The sequence below is a fragment of the Entelurus aequoreus genome, linkage group LG13 (genome assembly GCF_033978785.1).
Source record: "Entelurus aequoreus isolate RoL-2023_Sb linkage group LG13, RoL_Eaeq_v1.1, whole genome shotgun sequence".
NCBI lineage: Eukaryota > Metazoa > Chordata > Actinopteri > Syngnathiformes > Syngnathidae > Entelurus > Entelurus aequoreus.
Window position 1 is genome coordinate 40,944,635 of NC_084743.1, and position 25,359 is coordinate 40,969,993.

The 25,359-nt window shown below is 38.6% G+C and overlaps 1 protein-coding gene across 6 annotated transcripts in view; it reads left to right on the forward strand.

Moving 5' to 3' along the window:
* fat3a (FAT atypical cadherin 3a) overlaps window positions 1–25,359 on the forward strand; it is a 325,923-nt gene that overhangs the window by 198,393 nt on the left and 102,171 nt on the right. For 3 of the 6 annotated variants that reach the window (XM_062067850.1, XM_062067851.1, XM_062067853.1), the window contains exons 5-11: window positions 701–1,015; window positions 7,502–7,712; window positions 12,740–12,808; window positions 16,792–16,931; window positions 19,481–19,756; window positions 22,271–22,481; window positions 22,561–25,289. In XM_062067850.1, the coding sequence (XP_061923834.1) occupies window positions 701–1,015; window positions 7,502–7,712; window positions 12,740–12,808; window positions 16,792–16,931; window positions 19,481–19,756; window positions 22,271–22,481; window positions 22,561–25,289 (3,951 nt within the window). The remainder of the gene's footprint in view (window positions 1–700; window positions 1,016–7,501; window positions 7,713–12,739; window positions 12,809–16,791; window positions 16,932–19,480; window positions 19,757–22,270; window positions 22,482–22,560; window positions 25,290–25,359) is intronic. The other 3 variants (XM_062067852.1, XM_062067854.1, XM_062067855.1) reach the window with 2 other exon arrangements.

The following is a 25,359-nucleotide window of genomic DNA, read 5'->3' on the forward strand; positions in this document are numbered from 1 at the left end:
TGACACCAATTGTAGCGTCCAGAAGAAGTGCACACGAAGTCTGACGCTCTTTTTAAACTTTTATTGAGCAAGCTATACTAACACAGCTCAACATATCTCGTTCCTTCCACACGCACGTCTCATTTACGCAACTCAAGAAGACAACATCTACTTCATCAGGTCGTTACACTATATTCTTTAAAGACAGCAACGTGTGTACCACAAATAAGCACACTGCTTTACCTTTACTTGGCAGTCCATGTCTTTTTTAAAACACGCCATTCGTCATCAACTTTTCTCTTTTTAGCGTCTCGGGGATAACCGGGCATCACTTGTCGCTGTGCGCCTTCCCTCACAGGACAAACATACAACACTTTTCAAAATAAAAGCCGCACAGTTGTATTGCACGCACGACAAAGATGTTTTTTTTTAATTTATTTTGTATTTGTGATTGCCGCTGCGCGCACGTAATACAAATAACGCTTTTCAAAACAAAAGCAGCACCGTTGTATTGCACACTCGAAATAGATACTTTTTTAAATTTATTTTGTAATTTATAATTGGCCTCACGCGGGCCGGACAGGGACGTACAAAGGGCCGGATGCGGCCCGCGGGCCGCAGAATGCCCAGGTCTGTCATAGAGCGATCAAGTCCTGGACTGAAATATGTTTTCCTTAAGCACTTTTACTATAAAACATGACGTTCTGTCTTGCATTTTTAGGTATTGATCTCTGATGGTGGTATCAGTCCAAGACAGAGTACAGTGTGGGTAATGGTCCAGGTCCTAGATGAAAATGACAACAAGCCAACGTTTCCAGAGAAGGTCTACCAGGTCAAATTACCAGAGAGGGGGAGGAGAAAAAAGGTTGAGCCTTTATATCGTGTCTTTGCCTATGACCGTGATGATGGACCCAACAGCGACCTTTCCTATAGCATTGTGGATGGCAATGAGGATGGCAAGTTTTTTATTGACACAAAAACTGCAGCGGTGTCTTCCCGCAAGGCCTTCACTGCTGGGAGCTACGATATCTTGACGGTATGTAACTTCTCTTAATGCTAAACACCTGATTCATTGTCATATTGGATTTTCTCGCATTATTTGTATTAGGCTGACCATACGTCCTCTTTTCCCCGGACATGTCCTCTTTTGCGGGGGTGTCCGGGGTGTCCGGGCGGGGTTTCTTAAATGCCTCAAATGTCCGGCATTTTGAATTAGGGTTGCGTGTATTTTCAATGTACGTTCAGGGTTAAGTTAAGAAGGGGTTAAAAAAAACTGAAGGTGCGTGCACGTAGCAGCATTCGTGAGCGAGAGAGCTAGTGAGTGGAGACACTGGAGAGAGACATGAGAACAAGAAATGTTTAAACGTAAATGCAACTTCACGGATGATTTGCGGAAAAAGTATTCAAGTTTTCGTCCTGGCCGTGACACATGGAAAGCAGAATGCACTGTGTGCAAAGCAGGAACGTATGTATCTGTGGCAAATAAAGGGGCCAACGATCTACAAGCCCATATCGACACTACAAAGCACAAAACAGCTGTGCAGGGCGAGAGCTCGTCTGCTGTTTTTTTGTTTAAATTTAATTAACTTCTTTTGAGTCATTATTTATGTTTACATTATATACAAGAGGTTATTTTGAATATTTCTACCTCTGCACTTTTTTTTCCAAAACTATTAATGTTACAGAATATAAGTGTGACTTATTTTGTTATACTGTCAAGCAGTGTTGGCGTTAACGCACTTCTCGTGACTTTTTAACGCATTGAAATCAGAAAGGATGCAGATTATTATTTTTTTTTTTACCATTTGTGGCCCACAGCTAATGTTTTAAAGGCCCATGGCACATTCTAAAAATACTATTAAAATTAACAAAAACATAACAAAAGTGAAATAAAAAAGCTTAAAGGTGAAATGTAATTTAGAAAAAGTTGCAATGTTGACTAATAAAACAAAGCTGTTTTTTTTCTTTCAAACGGTCATTGTTATGTTATTATGAATTATTGACCTATCAAAGGTTCCGATTACTTCACATCAAATATTCCACTTTGAAAAATATTTTTGGTGGAAGATTTTGCATATTTTGTGTGTTTGCCATAAAAAACATAGTTTTGTTTGACAAAAAAGGGCGGAAAACAAACAAACAAAAAAACAACATAAAAAAAAAACTAAAACATTTTGAAATGAGGAATAGATCCGAAGTTGATGTAGACTCCAGAGATCTAAGCGTTAAATATAAAATGTATGTATGCCCTGGCACACCATTATCATCATTTCATGACCCAAGCAAAACACTTTTTACACTTTTATACTGAAATAAATACACCTACAACTTATTAAATAAAAACATACAAAAAACTAGCAGCAGCGGTAAAGTTTAGATCCATGAAGGAAAGAAGAAAGTGAATGAATGTTTATAACTGAATACATTTACATATGTATACACATTTGTTTTCTTTTGTATTATCTTTTTTCATGAATTAAGTAACGTTTATGACAACCTTTTTCCAAAACACAATATAGACTGTGAGATACAACAGGATAATGCATACATTTGTCGTTTGTTTTCAAAACGCTTATAAAAAAGTAGGACCCAAAAAATTTACTGTGGGACCCCATTTTTATGACTTGATGGGGTCCCTGGGACCCCATTTTGAAAATTCCTAGCGCCAACACTGCTGTCAACAGAGGAGAAAAAATGCTTTATTTAAAAAAAAATATTATTTATAAAGCAAGTTCGAGTATCATTGGTAAATTTTCACTTAGTCCCGGCCTTGGCGTGCTGCCCGCCTTGGCACGCATATATGTGTCCTCTTTTTGGGATTTCAGAATATGGTCAGCCTATTTGTATTAACTATTGTTTACATTAAATTGGCAGATGTGGATATTCTCATTCATTCAGTTCATTGTAATTTTAAGGATTTTAGTAGATTGCAACTGGACTGTTCAGTGTGTCTTAGAAAATCTTTTGCATTGCACAATCAAAGGTCATAGTACATTGAGTTGGAGGTAGGAGGCTAAATTTTCTTGCTAAATGGTACTGTAGTATCCTGCAAATTATTTTAATCATCAGATTTCCATGCAAAATGTCAGCTGAAATGTGCATTTGCCATTTGAATAGGATGCAAGCTCTCTTAATCACCTGGGACATTTTTTGTTTAGTGCAAACTAAGGGTGTCCCGATTCGATATTGATATTGGATATCAGTCCGATATAATGTAAGTATAAAAACAAGTATCGGATTATATCGACTTGCATTTCGAATATACTGTTAGCGCGCTGATACAGGCAGTCCTGCAGCACATTTACTTGTGCAAAACTCAACAGTCAGTATAACATTTACAGTAAATGTCCTCCAATAAACATAGGTTGGTATTTTCTTGTATTTTAGTGAAGTCATATACAAAAGGTAACTACGGTAGGCTATAGGCTATTGGGAGCAAGCAGCTAAACAACAGCCAAGCACACAATAGCACACAAGCTAGACATATTAACTGAACAATATTGCAGTCCAAAACATGAAATGTGTCAATATAAACAAGAAACACATTTTTATAGTTGCATATACCTACATATACAAAGTCTCCAATGCTGAGCATATTACAACGTATCTTGTAACAGATTATGTTTATCCTTATCATTCAATTCACTGCATAATGAGTTTAACTTAATGAATTGTTGTGACCAGTAAGTGTCGGCAAAAAGACAATAACTACTCCACTTCAACCTAAAGACAGCACAAGTCCATTCCAGACTTAATTAATAACAAATAGGGGTGTAAAAATTAATCGGTACAAACCAATAATCGATTTTAACTTTAGAGATATGAATACATCACTTGGCAAGCCTCTGTATCGATCTATATGTAATATGGATCGATGATCGGTTGGAATGGGCTCTAATATTGCAATACTTCTCTGATGATGTAATACAAGAGTACTGTTCTCGTTTGCAACTTAAACAAAACAGAGCAACATGGCAGAAAGCACCAAAAGAGTTTACAAACAATGCAACCCCGAATCTTAATTTTAGAGTGTGGTAAACGTTTGGATTAAAAAAAAAAAAGGTCTGTTGGATAAAAGTATGGCCATTTGTAACGTTTGGAAAGCAGCGATAAATTAGCGGCAGCACGACTAATCTGAGCACTCACCTGTTGTGACGGGCGTAAAGGCTATCCAGCCGGCGATGAGGGAGCTAAGGTTGCTAATATTAGCAGACCTACCAACTGGCAATACAACGACACTGATTTGAAAGACTTCTGTGAGGTAATCACAACATCAACTACACTGTTCATTGTGCTCAAGACCTAGTTGTAGGGCTGCCAAGTGAGTTACGCAATTTAACCCTTTCTCACGCCACACTTGACATTTCACATCCTTTTATTTCCCCATTCACTACTCTATATTTATTTTTTTCATAATAATAAACTAATTTCCTCATAGTGCAAGTAATTCAGATTGACTTACCGAAAGAACCAATCACAGACCAATCCATAAATTCTTGTGCCTAAATCTAGCCAACCACAGAAGTCACCATGCATTTTAAACCGATCAGAAGCAAGCAATCTAATCTTTGTGTCTTTATTTTTTACACACTTCAGCACAGTGTTGTCAACTTGGCGACTCTCTTGCTAAAACTAGTACTTTCCATTTCTTCTTAGTGACTTTGTTTCTCCATAGCGACAAATCAAAAATGTTTTTTGGGATGTTTGGACACATGAAAGTGCGTATCACTGTAATGTCCTTAATGTACAAGCGGTGCTGCTGACTCTGTCTACTGAATGTCAGCTCTTAGACAGTTTCTACTGAAAAAATATTTTCTTTTACTTTTAAGTGCAATGACAATAAAGTCCATTCCAGTCAGAGCAGATAGGAGACCAACTCTGTGCAAAACTGCCACTGTTTCTGCCTTGGTTGAGATGTCAATGTTTCATCACTGTCACACTTTAAATAAAAACAACCCTATCGTTCATGTTAATGAGCCAGTCAATAGATTTTGTTTGTTCGTGAATATCTAAACCTCTCAGTCTTTTGATTAGGTTTGACAGTCTAACAATTAACAATGTAGAACAAAGAAAAATACAACTCAACTAAGAATCATTAAATTAAAAGAAAATTAATTTACAGTTCTAATCATAATTTGCTTTTTTTTTTAACTCACAGATTTTCTTTTATTCAAGTTTATGGATTGCAATGCATTGATGTTAATAGTTCTACTACAAACCCCGTTTCCATATGAGTTGGGAAATTGTGTTAGATGTAAATATAAACGGAATACAATGATTTGCAAATAATTTTCAACCCATATTCAGTTGAATATGCTACAAAGACAACATATTTGATGTTCAAACTGATAAAAAATTTTTTTTTTGCAAATAATCATTAACTTTAGAATTTGATGCCAGCAACACGTGACAAAGAAGTTTGGAAAGGTGGCAATAAATACTGATAAAGTTGAGGAATGCTCATCAAACACTTATTTGGAACATCCCACAGGTGAACAGGCAAATTGGGAACAGGTGGGTGCCATGATTGGGTATAAAAGTAGATTCCATGAAATGCTCAGTCATTCACAAACAAGGATGGGGTGAGGGTCACCACTTTGTCAACAAATGCGTGAGCAAATTGTTGAACAGTTTAAGAAAAACCTTTCTCAACCAGCTATTGCAAGGAATTTAGGGATTTCACCATCTACGGTCCGTAATATCATCAAAGGGTTCAGAGAATCTGGAGAAATCACTGCACGTAAGCAGCTAAGCCCGTGACCTTCGATCCCTCAGGCTGTACTGCATCAACAAGCGACATCAGTGTGTAAAGGATATAACCACATGGGCTCAGGAACACTTCAGAAACCCACTGTCAGTAACTACAGTTGGTCGCTACATCTGTAAGTGCAAGTTAAAACTCTCCTATGCAAGGCCAAAACCGTTTATCAACAACACCCAGAAACGCCGTCGGCGTCCCTGGGCCTGAGCTCATCTAAGATGGACTGATACAAAGTGGAAAAGTGTTCTGTGGTCTGACGAGTCCACATTTCAAATTGTTTTTGGAAACTGTGGACGTCGTGTCCTCCGGACCAAAGAGCAAAAGAACCATCCGGATTGTTATAGGCGCAAAGTTGAAAAGCCAGCATCTGTGATGGTATGGGGGTGTATTAGTGCCCAAGACATGGGTAACTTACACATCTGTGAAGGCGCCATTAATGCTGAAAGGTACATACAGGTTTTGGAGCAACATATGATGCCATCCAAGCAACGTTACCATGGACGCCCCTGCTTATTTCAGCAAGACAATGCCAAGCCACGTGTTACATCAACGTGGCTTCTTAGTAAAAGAGTGCGGGTACTAGACTGGCCTGCCTGTAGTCTAGACCTGTCTCCCATTGAAAATGTGTGGCCCATTATGAAGCCTAAAATACCACAACGGAGACCCCCGGACTGTTGAACAACTTAAGCTGTACATCAAGCAAGAATGGGAAAGATTTCCACCTGAGAAGCTTAAAAAATGTGTCTCCTCGGTTCCCAAACGTTTACTGAGTGTTGTTAAAAGGAAAGGCCATGTAACACAGTGGTGAACATGCCCTTTCCCAACTACTTTGGCACGTGTTGCAGCCATGAAATTTTAAGTTAATTATTATTTGCAAAAAAAAAAAAAGTTTATGAGTTTGAACATCAAATATCTTGTCTTTGTAGTGCATTCAATTGAATATTGGTTGAAAAGGATTTGCAAATCATTGTATTGTAAATCTAACACAATTTCCCAACTCATATGGAAACGGGGTTTGTATTAGCTTAGACTTAGACTTAGACAAACTTTAACGATCCACAATATTAATACAAGAACTGCCTGTTTTGTATGTCTATTTGGAAAATGAACACATGACATCGTTCTGACATGATATGTTGAATTTTCTTTTCACCATGCACATCTTCCATCTGCATCGACTCGTATCGCATCGAATCGTATTGAATTGTAACGTTTTAAAAAGTATTGTTAGTGAATTGTATCGTAACCCATGTATTGAGATTCATATTGGATTGCCATTTAAGGTAGAGATGTACACCCCTAAAAATAGGTTATTTTTTATCATACTTGCATTGTTTTGTTTGAGCAATTTCAATTCACCAAGCCTTTTCTAACATTCCACTCTACAAAATAATAAAAGTATCAGCCAATGCTCAAGGCTCCACTCTCGGTATTGTATCTGAAGTGAAAAAGTTGTATTAGTACGTCCAAAAAACAGACATACGGTACATAGCATATGTAATATAGCAAATTGGTGACTAGTATTGTCAAAGGGGATGTGCAGCATATTGCAGATTCTTCACATAATAAAATGTGTTTATGCTGTAGAAAGATTAACGGTACGGACAGGAAGGGAACATGGAAGAAAATATAGTTGATCATCCCTTTGTAGATTCACACTCCTCTAGTAAGACATTCTTCAAGACTTTTGTAGTTGTAAAAGTAACGAAGACGTTTTGTCCAACTCCTGACTGACTGCTATTTTTTGATTTCTTTCTTTAGATCAAGGCAACAGACAATGGTCGTCCTCAGAAGTCCTCTACGGCTCGCCTCCATTTTGAGTGGATCCATCGTCCTTCTCCGACAGCAATGGCACCACTGTTTGATGAGCCTTTTTACAATTTTACTGTTATGGAAAATGACCAAGTGGCAGAGATTGTTGGTGTAGTCTCCATGCAGCGGAACTCAGGCCCCTTATGGTTTGACATCACAGGTAAGAAAACCAACTAGTCCTCCGTCACCAAGTTAGTGCTCTATGCATGGCTTATTTGGATGACTAAATCATTGCATTATCAATGCACTGCTTTCTCAATATTAGATCTGCTCATGACAGCATGGTGAATTCTACTACACATGTTCACTGTATACTTGATAGAACAGACATATTGAATTTAGCCAACAGGTGATAACAAACTTTAATAAATAATCTTAGCACATAATTAAACTTATGAAATACAATTCATATATAATTGGGCGTAATGATGATACGTGAGTATTGCACTAACAATGTTTTTTTACATTTTATTTTGGATGGCACTGATTCCAGTGTGATACCAGTAAAATGCACACTTGTGGTTGGATTAGTTTGCCTTCACTCATGTGCATTAATGTCAATATTATACTAATTTAGAGCTTGTAATTTTCTTTTTTACAGGGTGGAATGATACAACATACTGTCAGTGATTATTAAAAACATGAATTATGTGCAAAAGTTTGAATTTATTTAGGATTCTCTCCAAACAGGGTCTAAATGATTCATTAATATGAGCATTATTGAAGTAGTGCTGATGGTTTGAGAACATCTTTTAACTTGACAAGGTTAAGCCCAAAAATTCTCAATAGTTGTTATGGTCACATAAATGTTTTTGTCAAAACCTTTTACTCTTGCATCTGTCTGCATTTTTTGAGTGTGTAACCCTCCCAAAACAGCTATTATGCTACTTTGGTGAATGTTTCAATCCCAGTCTTTCAACACAATGGAGTAACAAAACTATATGTTCATGTGCCAGATCACCCCAGAAGTAGAGCTTAGGTAATATGTTACGAAAGACAGCGACCATAGTTTGGACACACAATAAGTGTTAGATTAAGTGAAATAAGTATTTCATCCTTAAAACGTTGATTTAGTTATTGGTAGTGTTGGGACACCAGACAATGCCAACTATCGGCATTTGTAGTGTAAATCTGTTACAATTTGGCTATCAAGTCTATTTAATAATTATTAAAAATAATGATCATATTTACAGAGTCCTAGCACTCACCCTCCATGCCAAAACAATGTCATTAGCTTCAAAGTGGAACAAAAATGCATGTGTTATTTATAAACCAAAAAGTTGAAATTGCAAAAAAATGACAATGAAAAAATGGACATGAAAAACTATAAGCATTAGTAGCTCAATTTACAAGCTCATATGGCTCAAATGGTTCCGTGACACTCATATCTCAAATCACAGTCGCCCTTTAAAAATACTCTAAATCTATTTAATCTGTGCTTGGTACCCCCTAAAACAGCACAGTTTTAACATGTAACGTGTCATGACCTGAGAGGTCATGTCCCATATTATGTTTGTTGTGATTCTCCTATGTTTGAGTCTAGTTCTGTTTCAGCGTGTTTTCTCTTTGTTTACTTTTCTTGTTGCCTTGGACACTAAATGGACACACCTGTCTTCAGTTTATGATTAGTAGTCCCGCCTGTCTCCTTAGGTAATCTCTCCTCTTTTTATATTCCTCTCTCACCCAGCCTTAGTTGCTGGAGGAATGCTCGCTATATGCGACAATTTGCGTTTTCTTGTTTTTGTCACGCTTAGTAGTTTTTTGCTCTACCAAAGACTTTCTTGTTGTTCGCCCTGGGCGACTGTTTTAGATTTTTCGCTTCACGCTATTCTAGCGTCTTAGTTTTTTGTATTTTTGCCTCGCCTGGTGGAATTAAAATTGATTCTTACCTGCACGCTGCTCCTGCCATTTCCTGCTTGTTCTTCGGAATCGTGAGAATTCAACCATCGCAGCTATGCGACCCCAAGAACGCAACAACACGTTTTTTAAAAAGAAAAATACATTTTTAGATAAGATATGTATGAAAACAGTATTAAGTATTATAATCATGTTCAGCATTTACTTAGGTGAGCGGCCGCAGTCCGCGGTAAAGTTTGTTTCATGTTGGTTATTGAATATTTGTCTCCTTAGCTACCAAGGCAGTTCACACTTACTGCTCTGTTATGGTGCGTGGAGCTCACTGAGAAGTTCCGCTCCGAATGCTGCTCATTGATACTTGAGTGAGCGAGCACACTTCTGCAGTGTCTCCTACGAGCTGCTTCTCCATATTTTCACAGGCAGCGACACGGGCAGCTGCCTAAGGCACAATCTGGGTGCCAAATTGCAGAATGTACAAATTAAAAAAATAAATAAAATGAAAAAACACCTAAATTCAAATGAATGTAAAATGAAACATACTCTGCACAACTTTTAGGGAAGTTTATTTTTAGGTAAATGACTATAATAGCTCAGTACTGTATTTAGAAGTCTTTCGATCAGGTGAGTAGATATTTAAAAAGACTGTAGTCAAGGGCAAACTTACCATTAGGCAAACACAGGCATTTACCTGGGCCCCCAAACGTCTCATAAATACGATTTATAAAGATGCATTATATTAAAAACATGTATTTATTTATTTTCTCTTTTTGTATCTATTTTTATTTTTAATTTGTGGGCTCAAATAAAAAGACAGTATAATTCTCAATCAATCATGATTGTTTCGACAGCTCCCTGTTCCTTCTCACGCTGTTAACTATTCCATGTTTCTGCGCATGTGCAGACTTGATTGCAGAAGATGTATTGAAACACTTATTGGAACGGTTTTGAGAGTTTCATATCAAAATAAAGTGCTGAAGAGAAGAAGGCGAGAAGAAAACAGTTTTGTCAAAACTACCGAAAGTGTCAACTCTCCAACTTTTTCGAAGTGACATAACACAACACAACACAACAGCAGCAGTCAGCAGCAGCATTGCTACTGTAGGATGCAGAGCTGTGAGGCGTTTCATCGCAAATACTGTAAGTATTAAAGCCCTTCGAATGGTAAAGTATTTTAACCAAGGGCCTTGTAACATGTAGTGCAAGCGAAGCAGAAACTAGAGGAGTCTTGTTCCTACGTAACCACTGTCAAGAGCTCATTTTTACGCACCAGCACTTCCGGCCTTTACAATAATTACACTATACATTACATTCGGTGCAACTGTGCAAACTGAAAAAAAGTATCTCCTAAAAATGGTTACTCTTGATTAAAATGATCATAGTTTCTCTCAATTACAGTAAAAGTTGGGATCTGTGGCAGAAAAAAACCCCAAAATGATTAATATGCAGCTTGCATAGTAGTTTCTAGCAACCAATCGTAACTTGCACTCCATCTCGAAGTGTTATTAAGAGTTATTTAAATAGCTTGTATTTTTTTGTTCTGATTGTTGTGTTGTATTTACATTTAAATTGAATAGGGGGAGGTCTGCTAGGGGGATGCAAAGTCCACTACTGCCTGGGGCGACAAATGACCTAAAACCGGGCCTGGATAAATGTCCGCTGTTTAAATAGTTTAACGTCCATGCTGGCACAAAAGCTGGCTGATGCTTCAATATGGTGCCGAGTCTGCCGAATAGCATTGCTACGCTCGAACTTCCTCGCCAAGTCGGTCATGATATTATTTCTTCAATTTATTCAATGAATATCAGTCCTTTCTTTTTCTCAGTGCTCTCCTTCAAACTCACTTACTCTTGTTCCTAGGTTAGAATACAAAGATATGGAGGTTGGAATACAAAGATATGGAGGTTGGAATACAAAGATATGTACATCTCTAGCTCTAAGCTAATGCTTGCTATAGACAGACTGGATGTTTAGGAGTGGATGTTACAGGGCTGATTTTGACAATCACTACGCCCACTAGGAATGTAGAGGCTCATAACTCAAATTTATGCTAGCAACGTAAAGCATAACAATAGGTTGAGAAAAATCTTGTATCTTAAAATACTTGTAAATTGGGGTACTCGTTAGTTAAAGGAGAACTGCACTTTTTTGGAATTTTGCCTATCAATCACAATCATTATGAAAGACATGATGACGGATGTCTTTTTTTTATTATACATTATAACTTGAAAATAAAAGTCCACTTAAAGCCTAGCCAATGAGAGGTCCTATATCCCTCCCATAAAACTCAACGAAAAACCATCCAAGAAGTGCCAACAATACTCCATTTATCTTTTGTGACTTAAATATTAACCAAGTATTATTGATATTGTTAATATAAGCGCTAAAGCAGACAAACTATTTATAGCGGCACTGTGATTACTAGCCTGGGTGCCAATGTTGACATAACTGACTGATCAGCTGCTTCCTCGTTTTTTTGCTCCTCAAACTTTAAATCATAAATCATGCCTCTCACATGGATCGTAGAAGGACGAGGACGTATTCTGACAAGTTGGTACACTTGTCAGAATACGAGATTGACACGAAAAGACGCTTGGTTCCACTCTCCTTTTTTTCGGTATTCTTCATCTAAATAGGAATATATGAACATCCTAGCAGTCGGCATCCTAACGACAGCAGAGCTTGTACAATAAGTGATGCAGTAAGTTATTGTGTCATGAAGTCTGCAGTGAGCAGTAATCAGTGATGAATAAAAAAGTGAATGTCGTGATGCGTTTTTGAAATTAATGCGCCAGGTATACTAAAAATGAGCAAAATACGTAAATACTAAATGTTATTTTAAATGTGCCTGTTACTACATTACATATAAACTTTCATAATGTATATAAAACCTCAATGGATGTATTTTGATGTTTTTTAAGGGCTTTATAGGCAGAATACAGTGGCTTCCATAGCATTGTAAGCATACTTTTTATTGCATTTATTTACGGGTTAGAATGCATAATGATTGTGAACGATAGGCCAAAAAAAGTGCAGTTTCCCTTCAAGGTCTCACTGTATATTACATATTTATATCATAGTGCCCATATTTTCTGATATGGGTTTGTATGTCTTGAATGGTATGAGTCAGTATAGCTAACTATTTTCAGGAAACCATACTTCATTCAAAAGTGATTTATCCAATTCATAAATCTGTCCAACTGGAGGAAATAAATGCGTTAATTTAGCCTTCTCTCTGTCTCCCCATGACTCCACCATTCAGTCCTCTTTCATCTGGCCTTTATTCCTTACTTTTTTCTCTTCCTTTTTTCCTCAATGCTTCATTACTGGAAGGCCCCAGGTCTTTCCTTGGGATGTTTATTATTCTACAAAGCACTTGCAACAGGAACTGTTCCTCAGAAGGTATCTGTCTTCCACTTCCTCTTTTTGCTGTCAACTATGCACTTGGTATCCTTTCATTTTTTTTAAAATTAGTTTTGTTTTATTTCACCATAATCATTGTCTACCAGTGTGCTTGTCTTTGATGCTCGTCACATCTTCCTGTTTGCTGGTTTAGGCGGCAACCCATTTCACTCCAGATTTTTGCACTTGGTCAGTTGCTTGTTTGTGTGAGTCCGTAATGTAGAAGTGTGCGGCCTGCTGACAAGGAATAGGCTGTTTTTTGACCATATGGACCATTCCACCAAATCAGTGCCATTTGCTTGGTGTAACTCTCTCAAAATAAACTTACCGTATGATTGGAAAATGCTTTCAAGCAGAAAAACTATAGATGAATAGTTGACGAAACAACTTCAAATACAAAACAGGAAGTAGATTTTCAACTTCCAGCACCTGCAGTGAGCGAACACCTTTTCAGTGTCTCTGTAAGTTTTGAAAACTATTTGTTGAATTCAAAATATTATGGTCGTTAGCAAAGAAATATCCATAAATTAGCCGCACCGTTTTATAAGACACAGGGCTCAAAGCATTGGAAAAAGTAGCGGGTTATAATCCGAAAAATACGATACATATAAAGTCCAAATCTGATTGTACACGTATTGGAGTAATTACAATTTGTATTGGCCCATCTAAGGCAAAACATTTTTATTTTGTACACATAGCGAAGATGACTCATTTGAGTAACATGACTGAAAGTAACATGTTGACACAAAATTAGCAGATACATTAAATATAGCCACAAGACATTAATGCTAGTAGCAATAATTAAAAAAAATAATACAATAGGAATAAACACAGCATAAATACGTTAGAAAAGGTTGGGACATTAAATAAAGGCAAGTAAACCAAAACATTGAGGATAAGCATGTCAATTTTGGAGTAAAAAATTTAACTGAATTGCTCAATTTATGAGGTCATATTTGTATATACAGTAAAATAAACAAAAGCTTGCTGGTAATGATCAATGAATGACATGTATGGCTTGATATTGTTGAATTTGGCATAATCTGGTAATATTGTAGTGTTGTTAAGGGTTTATTGTCGCTAATTTCATCTGTATCAAGTCTTTGCGTGTTATGTAATGTATTTCCTTGTTGTCAAATGATGTTATCTTCAATATGTGTCCCATTCCCTTTAGTATAAAAACAATTATAAATAAATAATTATGAATATGCAATCAGATCAATGTACAGATACATTTTCTTAATAATTACTTTCTACCGTTAATTTTATAATGCATATCATTTGGTTGCAAATCATGTGGTTGACTGAAGGAAGTACACCACTCAGCCTGAAGTATTCATGGCTTAGTTCAAGGGCGTCAAACTTATTTTCATCGTGGGCCACATCGCAGATAACAAAGCCTTTGGAGGGCCGTATCATGATAATATTACACAGTTTCTATGTTCTTTATTATTATCGTTGTTTACCAACAAACTAATGGAAAACCTGCTTTGGAATCAAAATTCAAAGTGACAAGTTAATTTCAGCTAGTGTAGAATTTTCATAAGAAAAAGGGTTTGAATGACACAAAGGTAAGAATTACAGTAAGAACGGGATTGGGATGGCACTATTAGGTTTACCTGACACATGAAACGTGACCAATTGCGAAAATGCACTATCCACTTTAGTCGCCATTCCAACTTTGACCACATCGTCAGGTGCTATGTAGAGTGGAGCTTTCCCTCATTTTCAGCAGACTGCATTGCAAAATTATTAACCCCATCTCTTCCTCTCATGCAAGATCCACCCAGAAATGGGGCCGTATAAATCCCTTTCCTACTGTAGCTTGTTGCATCAAATAATATTGAGTTAAGAGCTGCATTTGCATGCCTTCATGCTTTTTTCTGTCAAAATTTAGATACATTAATCAATAAAGATTAAACAAAGTTGATGCACATTCTTTCCAGGCAATTGCGGGCCACAAAGAATAATGGGGCGGGCCAGATGTGGCCCTCGGGCCGTGATTTTAACACATGTGGCTTAGTTTATATGCATGTGTCTTATTGTGTGTGACCAATATGAATATAATATGAAGGTATCTACTCATTTATACTGTGGTGACACTTTAGTACAAATGTACCTCAACCGTTTTGCAGTTTCAAGATACAAAGTTGGTTTCATGAACTTCATTCATAAACTTCATTGTCAACAGATGGATGAACACAATGTAAAGCAGATATTGAACTCGGGGTAAATTGTTGCATTCGAAACCTGTACACTCAAATAACTTACATTGTGGATTAAGTTTGTCATTATTATTTGATTTCAAATGCATCCTTTCCCATTTCTGATATAACAAATACTATTTAATGTCACAGGGGAGCCTACCCCAGGTACTTTAAGGTGGAAGGCAGGGTACACCCCAGAAAGCTCACAAGTCAACCACAGGGCTGGCACATCAAGACAACCATTCACACTTAAATTCACTATAAGGGCAGTTTTAGTGAGTGTGGCCAGATTGATTGATTGATTGAGACTTTTATTAGTAGGTTGCACAGTGAAGTACATATTCCGTACAATTGACCACTAAATGGTAACACCCGAATAAGTTTTTCAACTTGTTTAAGTCGGGGTAGATAAAGCAACTACAGGGAAAACAAATTGCACAGAAAAGGCACAGCCTAGCTCATTGGCCTTCTGGTTTGTCTATGGTTTTACATAATTTACACAAGATGAACAACATAAGAACATAAGAAGCAACACAACACAAAGGAGGATTGCGTAACACTGATCTGAAAAAAATCCCACAACAATCTCCAAGAATCTACAAGATCAAGTGACCATCACTGATCCAACTACCACGCTATATAACCTGCTTCTGCACAAGATGGACGCTTATGTCAGGCATCATAGCAGCCAAGCTAAAGTAGGCAAATGAGTGAGGCTCAGAAAGGAGGGTGAACATTTGGCTTTCTTGGGAGAATATCTGGGGTTTTTTATATCTCCTGTCCAGCCAAAAGTAGATGCCCATATCTGCTTTACAGATTGACTTTACAAAAGAAAAGTGTGGGATATTTCTCTTGTTGCCCTGTTTGTATTTGGCCTTATTAAATAGATATATTTAGTGTTTGGCACAGCCGGGCCGAAGCAAGAGGGGTTTGTAATAACAAAAAAAAGAAGAAGACTGAGGGAGAAAATTGCGGGGACAAGACGGAGAGACAACAACAACAACAACAACAACAACAACAACAACAACAAAAAAACATCAACAACAGAAATCCATTAGCAAATATGATATATACAAATATAATACCAAAAATTAAAAAAGAAAAGCTGATAAGTGAAGTAGATATTATTAACACAGTAATGACAATGGACATTATTGCACTACAAATGTAACAATAAACATGCCAATAGAAATAACAATATTGATAATGAATAACAAGTATTATCTCTAACATCAGCATTACAATTGCTTCAGATGCAACAATACATAAATGTAATGAATACTTGAATTAAAAAGAAAGCAGATAAAGAGGAGTGGGGGAGAAAGAGGAGAGGACTATATTAACCTTTTACATTGATATGGTGAACTAGATTAAGCTGCAGTGTGCCGTGTTTTGTGATGTGGGTGTGTATTTGTATGAGTAAGATTGTCTATACTTGTATTTATGAATATATGTCTGATGAAGCGTGGTTGTATGCATGAGTGTATATGTGCATGTGAATGTGTGTATATATGTTTTATACAGAGAATATTACAATTGGTAGACAATTAGAGCAAATGAAAAACTAAAATTGTGCCATCATGTTAGTTTAAGTATATCAGATGAAGTTAGAGTGGTAAATAAACATCTCAATCTTTGAAAATAATGGTTGCTGACTTACGACAGCTAGTTATTGGTCTATAATAAATATCTCTCCATTTGTAATTTTGTCTATTTTGTGTTTGGACTAAAAGTCTTGAACCAGTCTAACCCTCTCTATCTGCACGTGTGGACCAGGTGGAAATACAAACAATGTGTTTGATGTCGAGAAGGCTATGGGGACCATCATCATTGCCAAGCCTCTAGATGCTGAACAACGCTCTTTCTACAACTTAACAGTGCAGGCTACAGATGGCACCAATATTGCATACACACAGGTAACACTCGCAAAACATATCTGTCTTTGGTACACTGGTAATACCAACACAGATATAATGGAGGTTAAAGTTACAAAGTTAACAAACCAGAACAAAATGACCACGCCCTTTATCAGTGTGGCAAGTGTATTACTCGTCCTAATACTCAGCTTACTTATTCTTCTGCTGCATGCTCGCAACATTAGTATCTTAACTTATGAGCTCAATTGGTTTCAACTATTGTTTGAAAAACAATACAATATGTATTAAAACAACTACAGTAGTTTTATTACATATTATAATAATATACAGCATTTACCTCTTCCAACACACTGAAGAGGACTTCAAAATCCTTTTTGGTTTGTTCTGGTTGGCTTCTTGTCGTCTCATTAAACCCAACAGACGAGAGCCTTAATAATGGCCATAACTTTAGCTCCCAGATAGCAGCGGATATTCCGAGTTATGCTATCTTCCACAATCAGAGTAGTGGGGGAGAAGAGTGTTAGAACACAACGGAGCAACAGATCACAGAGGGCCTCATGAAAAGTGAGTTGCGTGGCTTTCCTACTAAAAATAAGTGTACAATCAAATCCAGAAAACAGTGTACGCAAGTAAAAGTGTAGATGTATTAAAGTGTTTGCACGCACAAATCCAGGCAAATTTCTTGATTACATCGCAATCAACTTGAAATCCGCTGCAGACGTGTGCATGGTTTGGCACGCCTATACCACTCCCAGACCAAGCCTCCTTATAAATACGCAAGTCATTTTGAAAGTAGCCATATGCTCGAGCTCGGCACAGTCTGACCAATCACAAGTCAGTGTTATGTTCAGAGAAGGGAAGGAGGCGACAACCAGGGCAGAGCTGCGGTTTACAAGGTTTATTTAAAACCTTTGATGAATATGTGGCGTGTCTATGCTACTCTAAGTGAATGAGTGTAGACTATGTGTAATATTAATAATGTAAATGTTACCAAGGGTTGTTGTCTGTGAGTGTTGGTTGTATCTTTCGTCGAGTCACAAGGGGCAAGGCGAAGAGGCAGTTTGTTGACAGGCAAGAGGTCGTGGGCAGGAGCGAGGCAGCGTGGTCTGGGTCCGAGCAGGGAGGTCGTGGATCGAGGAGGGCAGTCAGGAATCCGGATGGATGTCGCGTGACAAGGCACGATCACGGAAGACAGGGGAGTCACTGCAAAAACACAAAGGGACATGAACCAGGGAGACACGGAGAGAGAGAGAGCAAAGAAAAGGGCGAACAAAGCACTGGGGAGGGAATGCCAGACGTGATACTTACTGGAAGGTTAGCGACGTTCTGGCAATGGTTCCTCGGGTCCACTGGTCTTTATGCAGCTCCCTCTCATCAAGTCCAGGTGTGTTGATTACGGATTGTTTGCAGGCTCGTTGCTGCGTGGGCGTGCTGTGTCGGCGTGCTGCGCTCAGCGCGAACAGGGGCGTGTCTAAGCGCGCTGTCAGCGGAGGTGCCGGCAGCTCCAGTTGCCGAGGAAACGCGGGTTCGACTCCGCGTCGTGAGAGTCAGTCTCATATTTGAAGGAAAACCGCAGATTGTAAGCCTGACATTGCCATGTCTCTGAGAAGTAAACATGCTGAAATAAAACCAATAAATGGTTGCGTCAGGAAGAAAGTGAAAAAGTCTTTATACATCTCAACTTTGCCATGAAAAAAGGGGGACAGCAGGTTTTTGTGCTTGTTACATGAGGGCCCTAAGTACTGTATACCAGAGCACTATCAGGCATGGGCAGGAAGCAAGCGGTGGGTGGAGCAGCAAGCCTCAGCAAGAGGAGGATATTGCCATCTTCGGCAAGGAGGTGTAGAAGCTGGATCGCTGCTCATGGTTTCCAATGATTGGAAAACTAATATTGTTTATATTGTTTTTTTAAGCTAATGCCAGCTAGTAAGACTGGATGTTTTTGGGGCATATCTTACGGCGTTCACTGTGGCCTTTGCTAAACCAGCTAGTGCTGGGAATGCTGGTAACTGAAATTATACTCAAAATGCTTGTAAGTAGGGGTACTCGTAAGTTGAGACACCATTGTATTAATTTATGGGACTGCATTCATAAATCACGGAATTATGTAACACAGAACATCGTGAAACAAGGATTCTCTTTGGGAATATAATGGATTTGAATATTTGATGGAAAGGATGCTGCAAACAGATCTATTTGCTTCCATTTTAGGTGAAGGTGTTGTAATATTTTAAATGGTTTTAATGGCGCATAAATTAACCACTGTTGTAATATAACAAGTTGTACACCAAACTGTGAACATGTCTGGTTAAAAATTAATGAATCAAAAATGTATAAAATGTTTTGAAACGCCTGACCGGTTGTCAAACAGTACCAACAATTTGAACTTTCTTTAAACACGTCACAGTATTTCATTTGGCACAATCATTATATCTGGGTGCATGGATTGCACAGGCAATAGACAATAGTCTTACAGAATATACCTACTTGCAAAGCATTAATGCATTTACGTTCAGGAGGATGTGATAATGCGACCCACTCATTTGAGTATTATTCTCCCTTTGTCTCCATGTCTTTTTTCGGTCAAGGTTCACATCACCGTTTCTGACAACAATGACAACGACCCCATCTTCTCCCAGCCATCATATGAGGTCAAAATTTTTGAGGACACGCCTCCTGACACAGAGGTGCTTCAAGTCCTAGCCATGGACCGAGATGAGTACCATCGACTGAGTTACTCCTTGCAGAGCTCCATTGACCCAAACAGTATGCGTCTGTTCCGCATTCATCCCACAATGGGCACCATCTACACAACCCAGAGTTTAGACCATGAGGCTTGTTCACAGCACATTCTTACTGTCATGGTATGATATGTTTTTGTCTAGTTATAGTTGTGATGTAGTTGTGTGTCCACTCTGTTGACAATTCATGCATCTAATCAAATAAGTGAAATTAAGTGAAGTGAATTATATTTATATAGCGCTTTTTCTCTAGTGACTCAAAGCGCTTTACATAGTGAAACCCAATATCTAAGTTACATTTAAACCAGTGTGGGTGGCACTGGGAGCAGGTGGGTAAAGTGTCTTGCCCAAGGACACAACGGAAGCGACTAGGATGGCGGAAGCGGGGATCGAACCTGAAACCCTCAAGTTGCTGGCACGGCCGCTCTACCAACCGAGCTATACCGCCCACACAAATAATTAATGTGTATATAGTAAAATAATGGATATGATGCATGTCGTCTTACCTACAGTATCTAAGACAGTGGGAAACTATAAAGTTATGTAAATAATAAAAATATTTTTTTAATTATAATAATCTTCAATTATCGATGACAGCAATGTCTAGTGGCCAATTAAATGATCTTCCACGAGGTGTCATAATCCATCTTGTGTATCCACCTGTTGCCATTCATACAAAAAAAATAAGTCTTTACGCTTGGTGGTGTGTCCTAAACATTCCCTCATGTAAAATATGCGCCTTTGCACAATAAAGGTTGGAAAACAGTGATCTATAAGAGTACTACATTTTTATTTGCGTACAGGAATTGTGCAAACCAGGAAATTACCTATTTTCATTGGACACTATTGAGTTATATAAAGTTAATATATGAACTAACTATGAATTTAATTCAAAGATCTAAAACTTTTACTACATACACAAAAGACTCATTCCTATATTGTTCACAAATCTGTCTAAATCTGTGTTAGTGAGCACTTCTTCCTTGCCAAAATAATCCATCACACCTCGGAGGTGTGGCATATCAAGATGCTGATTAAACAGCATGATTATTGCACAGGTGTGCTTAGGCTTCCCACAATAAATGGCCACTCTGAAATGTGCAATTTTATCACACAGTACAATGCCACAGATGTCTCAGGTTTTGAGGGAGCGTGCAGTTGGCATGCTGACTGCAGGAATGTCCACCAAAGCTGTTGCCCGTGAATTGAATGTTCATTTCTCTACCGTAAGCCTTCTCCAAAGGAGTTTCAGATAATTTTGCAGTACATTCAACCGGCCTCACAACCGCATATCATATGTAACCACACCAGCCCAGGACCTCCATATCCAGCAGGTGCACCTCCATGATCGTCTGAGGCCAGCACGTTGGAAAAGTGTTCTTTTCACGGATTAATCCAGGTTTTCACTGTTCAGGGAAGATGCCAGACAGCGTGTGTGGCGTCGTGTGGGAGAGCGGTTTGCTGTCAACGTTGTGAATCCAGTAGCCCATGGTGGGGGTATGGTATGGGCAGGTATATGTTATGGATAACGAATGGAAGTGTATTTTATTGAATGCATTTTGAATGCACAGAGACACCATGAAGAGATCCTGAGGAACATTGTTGTGCCATTCACCCAAGACATGTTGCAGCATGACAATGCACGGCCCCGTGTTGCAAGGATCTTTACACAATTCCTGGAAGCTGAAAACATACCAGTTCTTGCATGACCAGCATATTCACTGGACATGTCACCCATTGAGCATGTTTGGGAGGCTGTGGACTGGTGTATAAGACAGTGTATTCCAGTTCCTGCCAATATTCAGCCACTTTGCAAAGCCATTGAAGAGGAGTGGACCAACATTTCACAGGCCACAATCAGCAACCTGACCAACTCTATGCAAAGCAGATGTTTTGCACTGTGTGAGGCAAAGGGTGGTCACACCAGATACTGACTGTTTTTCTGAACCCCCCACCCCGACTCCAATAAAGAAAACGATGTATTGTGGGTAGCCTAAGGTACATTTGTGCAATAATCATGCTGTTTAATCAGCATCTTGATATGCCACACCTGTGAGGTGAAATTGATTATCTTGGCAAAGAAGAAATGCTCACTAACACAGATGTAGACAGATTTGTGAACAATATTTGAGAGGAAAAGGTATTTTGTGTATATATTCCAAGTTTTAGATCTTTGAGTTCAACTCATGAAACATGGGAGAAAAAACAAAAGCGTTGCGTCTGTATTTTTGTTCAGTATATACATGTAGTTTGCTCATAAAAGTCGCTTTTTTGTAACTTGGACCTACATGGCCTTGCAGCCTAATTTCATTGTACAAGCAACTGTTCAATGAAAATTAAGTCTTGAATCTGAATCGTGAGTTGTATGTATACAAAGTATCCAAAAAGCTCACACTTCAGCTCAAAAGTTGTTAGTTGCTGGGAATGGCTGTGTAAACAGCAGTGAATGTTAAAGAGAAGAAAGAACAGTTAATTTCACTTTCATTACCAGACATTAAAACATTTATTACTGGATTTTTTACAGCCTTGGTTGTTCCAACCCATTTGTTGATGGTACAGTTGACTAGTGGCACTGCCCTTGTCAATACTGAATGATCCATCATCTGATTCCACATTTGACCATTCGTCTCTCCACAGGTAAAAGACCAAGAGTTTCCTTACCGTAAGAACCTGGCTCGTGTGCTAGTGGAAGTGGATGATATAAATGATCATGTGCCAATCTTCACCAGTGCTATGTATGAGGGTTCAGTTTATGAGTCAGCAGCAGTTGGATCAGCTGTTATCCAAGTGACTGCCCTGGATAAAGACAAGGGCAAGAATGCAGAGCTGATCTATTCTATTGAATCAGGTTGGTGAATCTACAAAATGTACTGTGCTTTGATATAATTATTATATGAACAAAATATATCTGTTTTACTTTTTAACAGGAAACCATGAAAATCAATTTTATATTGAGCCAGTTTTGGGAATAATCACTGTTGCACGTGACCTGGACTTGTCTAGTATAGGTCACTACATACTCACAATCCGAGCCACAGACAATGGATTGCCTACCTTGTCCACAACCACTGTAGTACGTATTGCTGTCACCATCTCAAATAATGCTGGCCCAAAGTTCCCTCAACCTGAGTACCAAGCGGACATTACAGAAAACGTGGCGGTCGGTACCTCTGTCACTACAATAAATGCAGTCAGTCAGTCCACTATTACGTATGATATCAAACAAGGCAATGCAAATCGAATTTTCCAGATAAACCAGTACAGTGGGGTTATTACAACTCAAAAGCTCCTGGACTATGAAACACAAGCATCCTATACACTTACAGTGCAGGCTACAAACATGGCTGGCTTGACCACCAACGCAACTCTTGTAATCCGAGTTTTGGATGAAAATGATAACCCGCCAGTGTTCAAAGAACTTCACTATCATGGCAGCATAAGCGAAGCTGCACCAGTCAACAGTATCGTCTTAAACGCAGAAGATTCTCCCCTTGTGATCAAGGCTACTGATGCTGACCAGAACCAGAATGCTCTGCTCCTATACCAAATTGTTGAGGACAAAGCAAAAATGTTCTTCACAGTGGACTCAGGGACTGGCTCCATCAGAACTATTGCAAATCTAGACCATGAGACATTTTTCTCCTTTCACTTCCATGTCCAAGTCTGGGATAATGGCAGGCCACAGCTGACTGCAGAAAGTCCAGCTGAGGTCACTGTTGAAGTGATTGACACAAATGATTCACCACCTTGTTTCACACTGAGTGCCTATGAAGCCGTATTGCTTCTACCCACCTATGTGGGAGTTGAAGCTCTGCGCGTGTCAGCCGTAGACCCAGACAAAGATATCACTACAGAACTTTCCTACTCTTTAACTGATGGAGCACTCGAACACTTTTCCATCGAACCATACACTGGTATCATAATTGTCAAAAACAATAACTTTTCCAATGAACGCTTTCGCTTCAGTGTCAAAGTCTCAGATGGGAAATTTACCAACACAGCTCTAGTAACTATTGTTGTCCGAGAAGCTCTGGATTCTGGTCTCAGCTTCACTAGTAACCTTTACACTTCCGCGATTAAAGAGAATCTATCAAATATCACAAAGGTGGCTGTTGTCAATGCTGTTGGAAACCGTCTTAATGAACCTTTGAAGTACAAGTTGTTAAACCCTGGTAAGCATTTTAAAATCCGTCCAACTTCTGGCTTGATACAGACCACAGGTTTAGCCTTTGACCGTGAAGAGCAAGACTTTTATGAACTGGTTGTTGAGGCAAGAAGGGAGCATGACTTTCTGCATGTAGCAAGAATTATGGTGAAAGTCCAGGTGGAAGACCTCAATGACAATGTTCCAATATTTGTCGGACTTCCTTATTATGCAGCTGTTCAGGTAGAAGCTGAGCCAGGATCACACATTTTTAAGGTTATGGCAGTTGATAGGGATAAAGGAATTAATGGTGAAGTATCTTACTATCTTAAGGATGACCATGACCACTTTGAAATCAATCAGCAAACGGGTAGTCTTAGACTCAAAAGGGCCTTTGAGTCTGATGTCTCCAATAAGGAATATATGATGGTCATATATGTCAGAGATGGTGGTTATCCACCACTCTCCTCTACCGTAGAGTTTCCTATTGTTGTTGTCAACAAAGCCATGCCGGTCTTTGACAAATCGTTTTATTCTGTTTCTGTAAATGAGGATGTTGGTGTGCACACACCTATTCTTGGTATTAATGCAACTAGTCCCGAAGGGCAGCATATATTTTACACAATTGTTGATGGAGATCCATCTCTTCTATTTAACATTGGGTTTGACACTGGAGTCATAAGTGTTGTCCATCCTTTAGATTATGAAATAGCATCATCCTATCATCTGACCATTAGAGCAACAGACTATTTGACTGGGGCCTGTGCAGAGGTTGACGTGAATGTGGCTATTCAGGATGTTAATGACAATAAACCCATCTTCCAGAAAATGTCATACTCTGTGGTTTTATCGGAAACCGCAATGATTGGGACTGCGGCTCTTCAGGTTATTGCCACTGACAAAGACTCTGAAAAGAATAGCATTGTTCTTTATCAGATATTCTCAGATGCACACAACAACACAGACTACTTTCACATTGACAGCAGTAGTGGACTAATTCTGACTGCCCGTATGCTGGACTATGAACTAGTACATACATATGACTTCATTGTCAGAGCAACTGATAATGGCTTTCCACCATTAAGTAGTGAGGTGTTTGTCAGAGTTGTGGTGAATGACACAAATGACAATCCTCCATTTTTCAGCCAGCTTCTTTATGAGGCCCATGTGAATGAGTTAGCACCAAAGGGCCAGTTTGTTACCTGTGTCCAAGCCTCGGATGCTGACAATTCGGATTTTGAAAAGCTGGAATACAGCATTTTGTCAGGAAATGAAAGGATGAACTTTGTGATGGATAAAAAGACAGGAATTATCACATTCTCCAGCAACAATAAGCAAAGGATGGAGCCTGTTTACAGTCTTAATGTTTCAGTGTCGGATGGCGTTTTTACCAACACTGCCCAGGTTCATGTCAAAGTGTTAGCAGCCAACTTGTACAGCCCGATCTTTGGCCAGAATGTCTACGAAGCGGAGCTGAGAGAGAATGCTGTTGTTGGAACCAAAGTAATGCAGGTAATAAGTACAATTATTTAAGTTAATACAAAAACATTTTATATATATATACACATATATATTAAGGGTG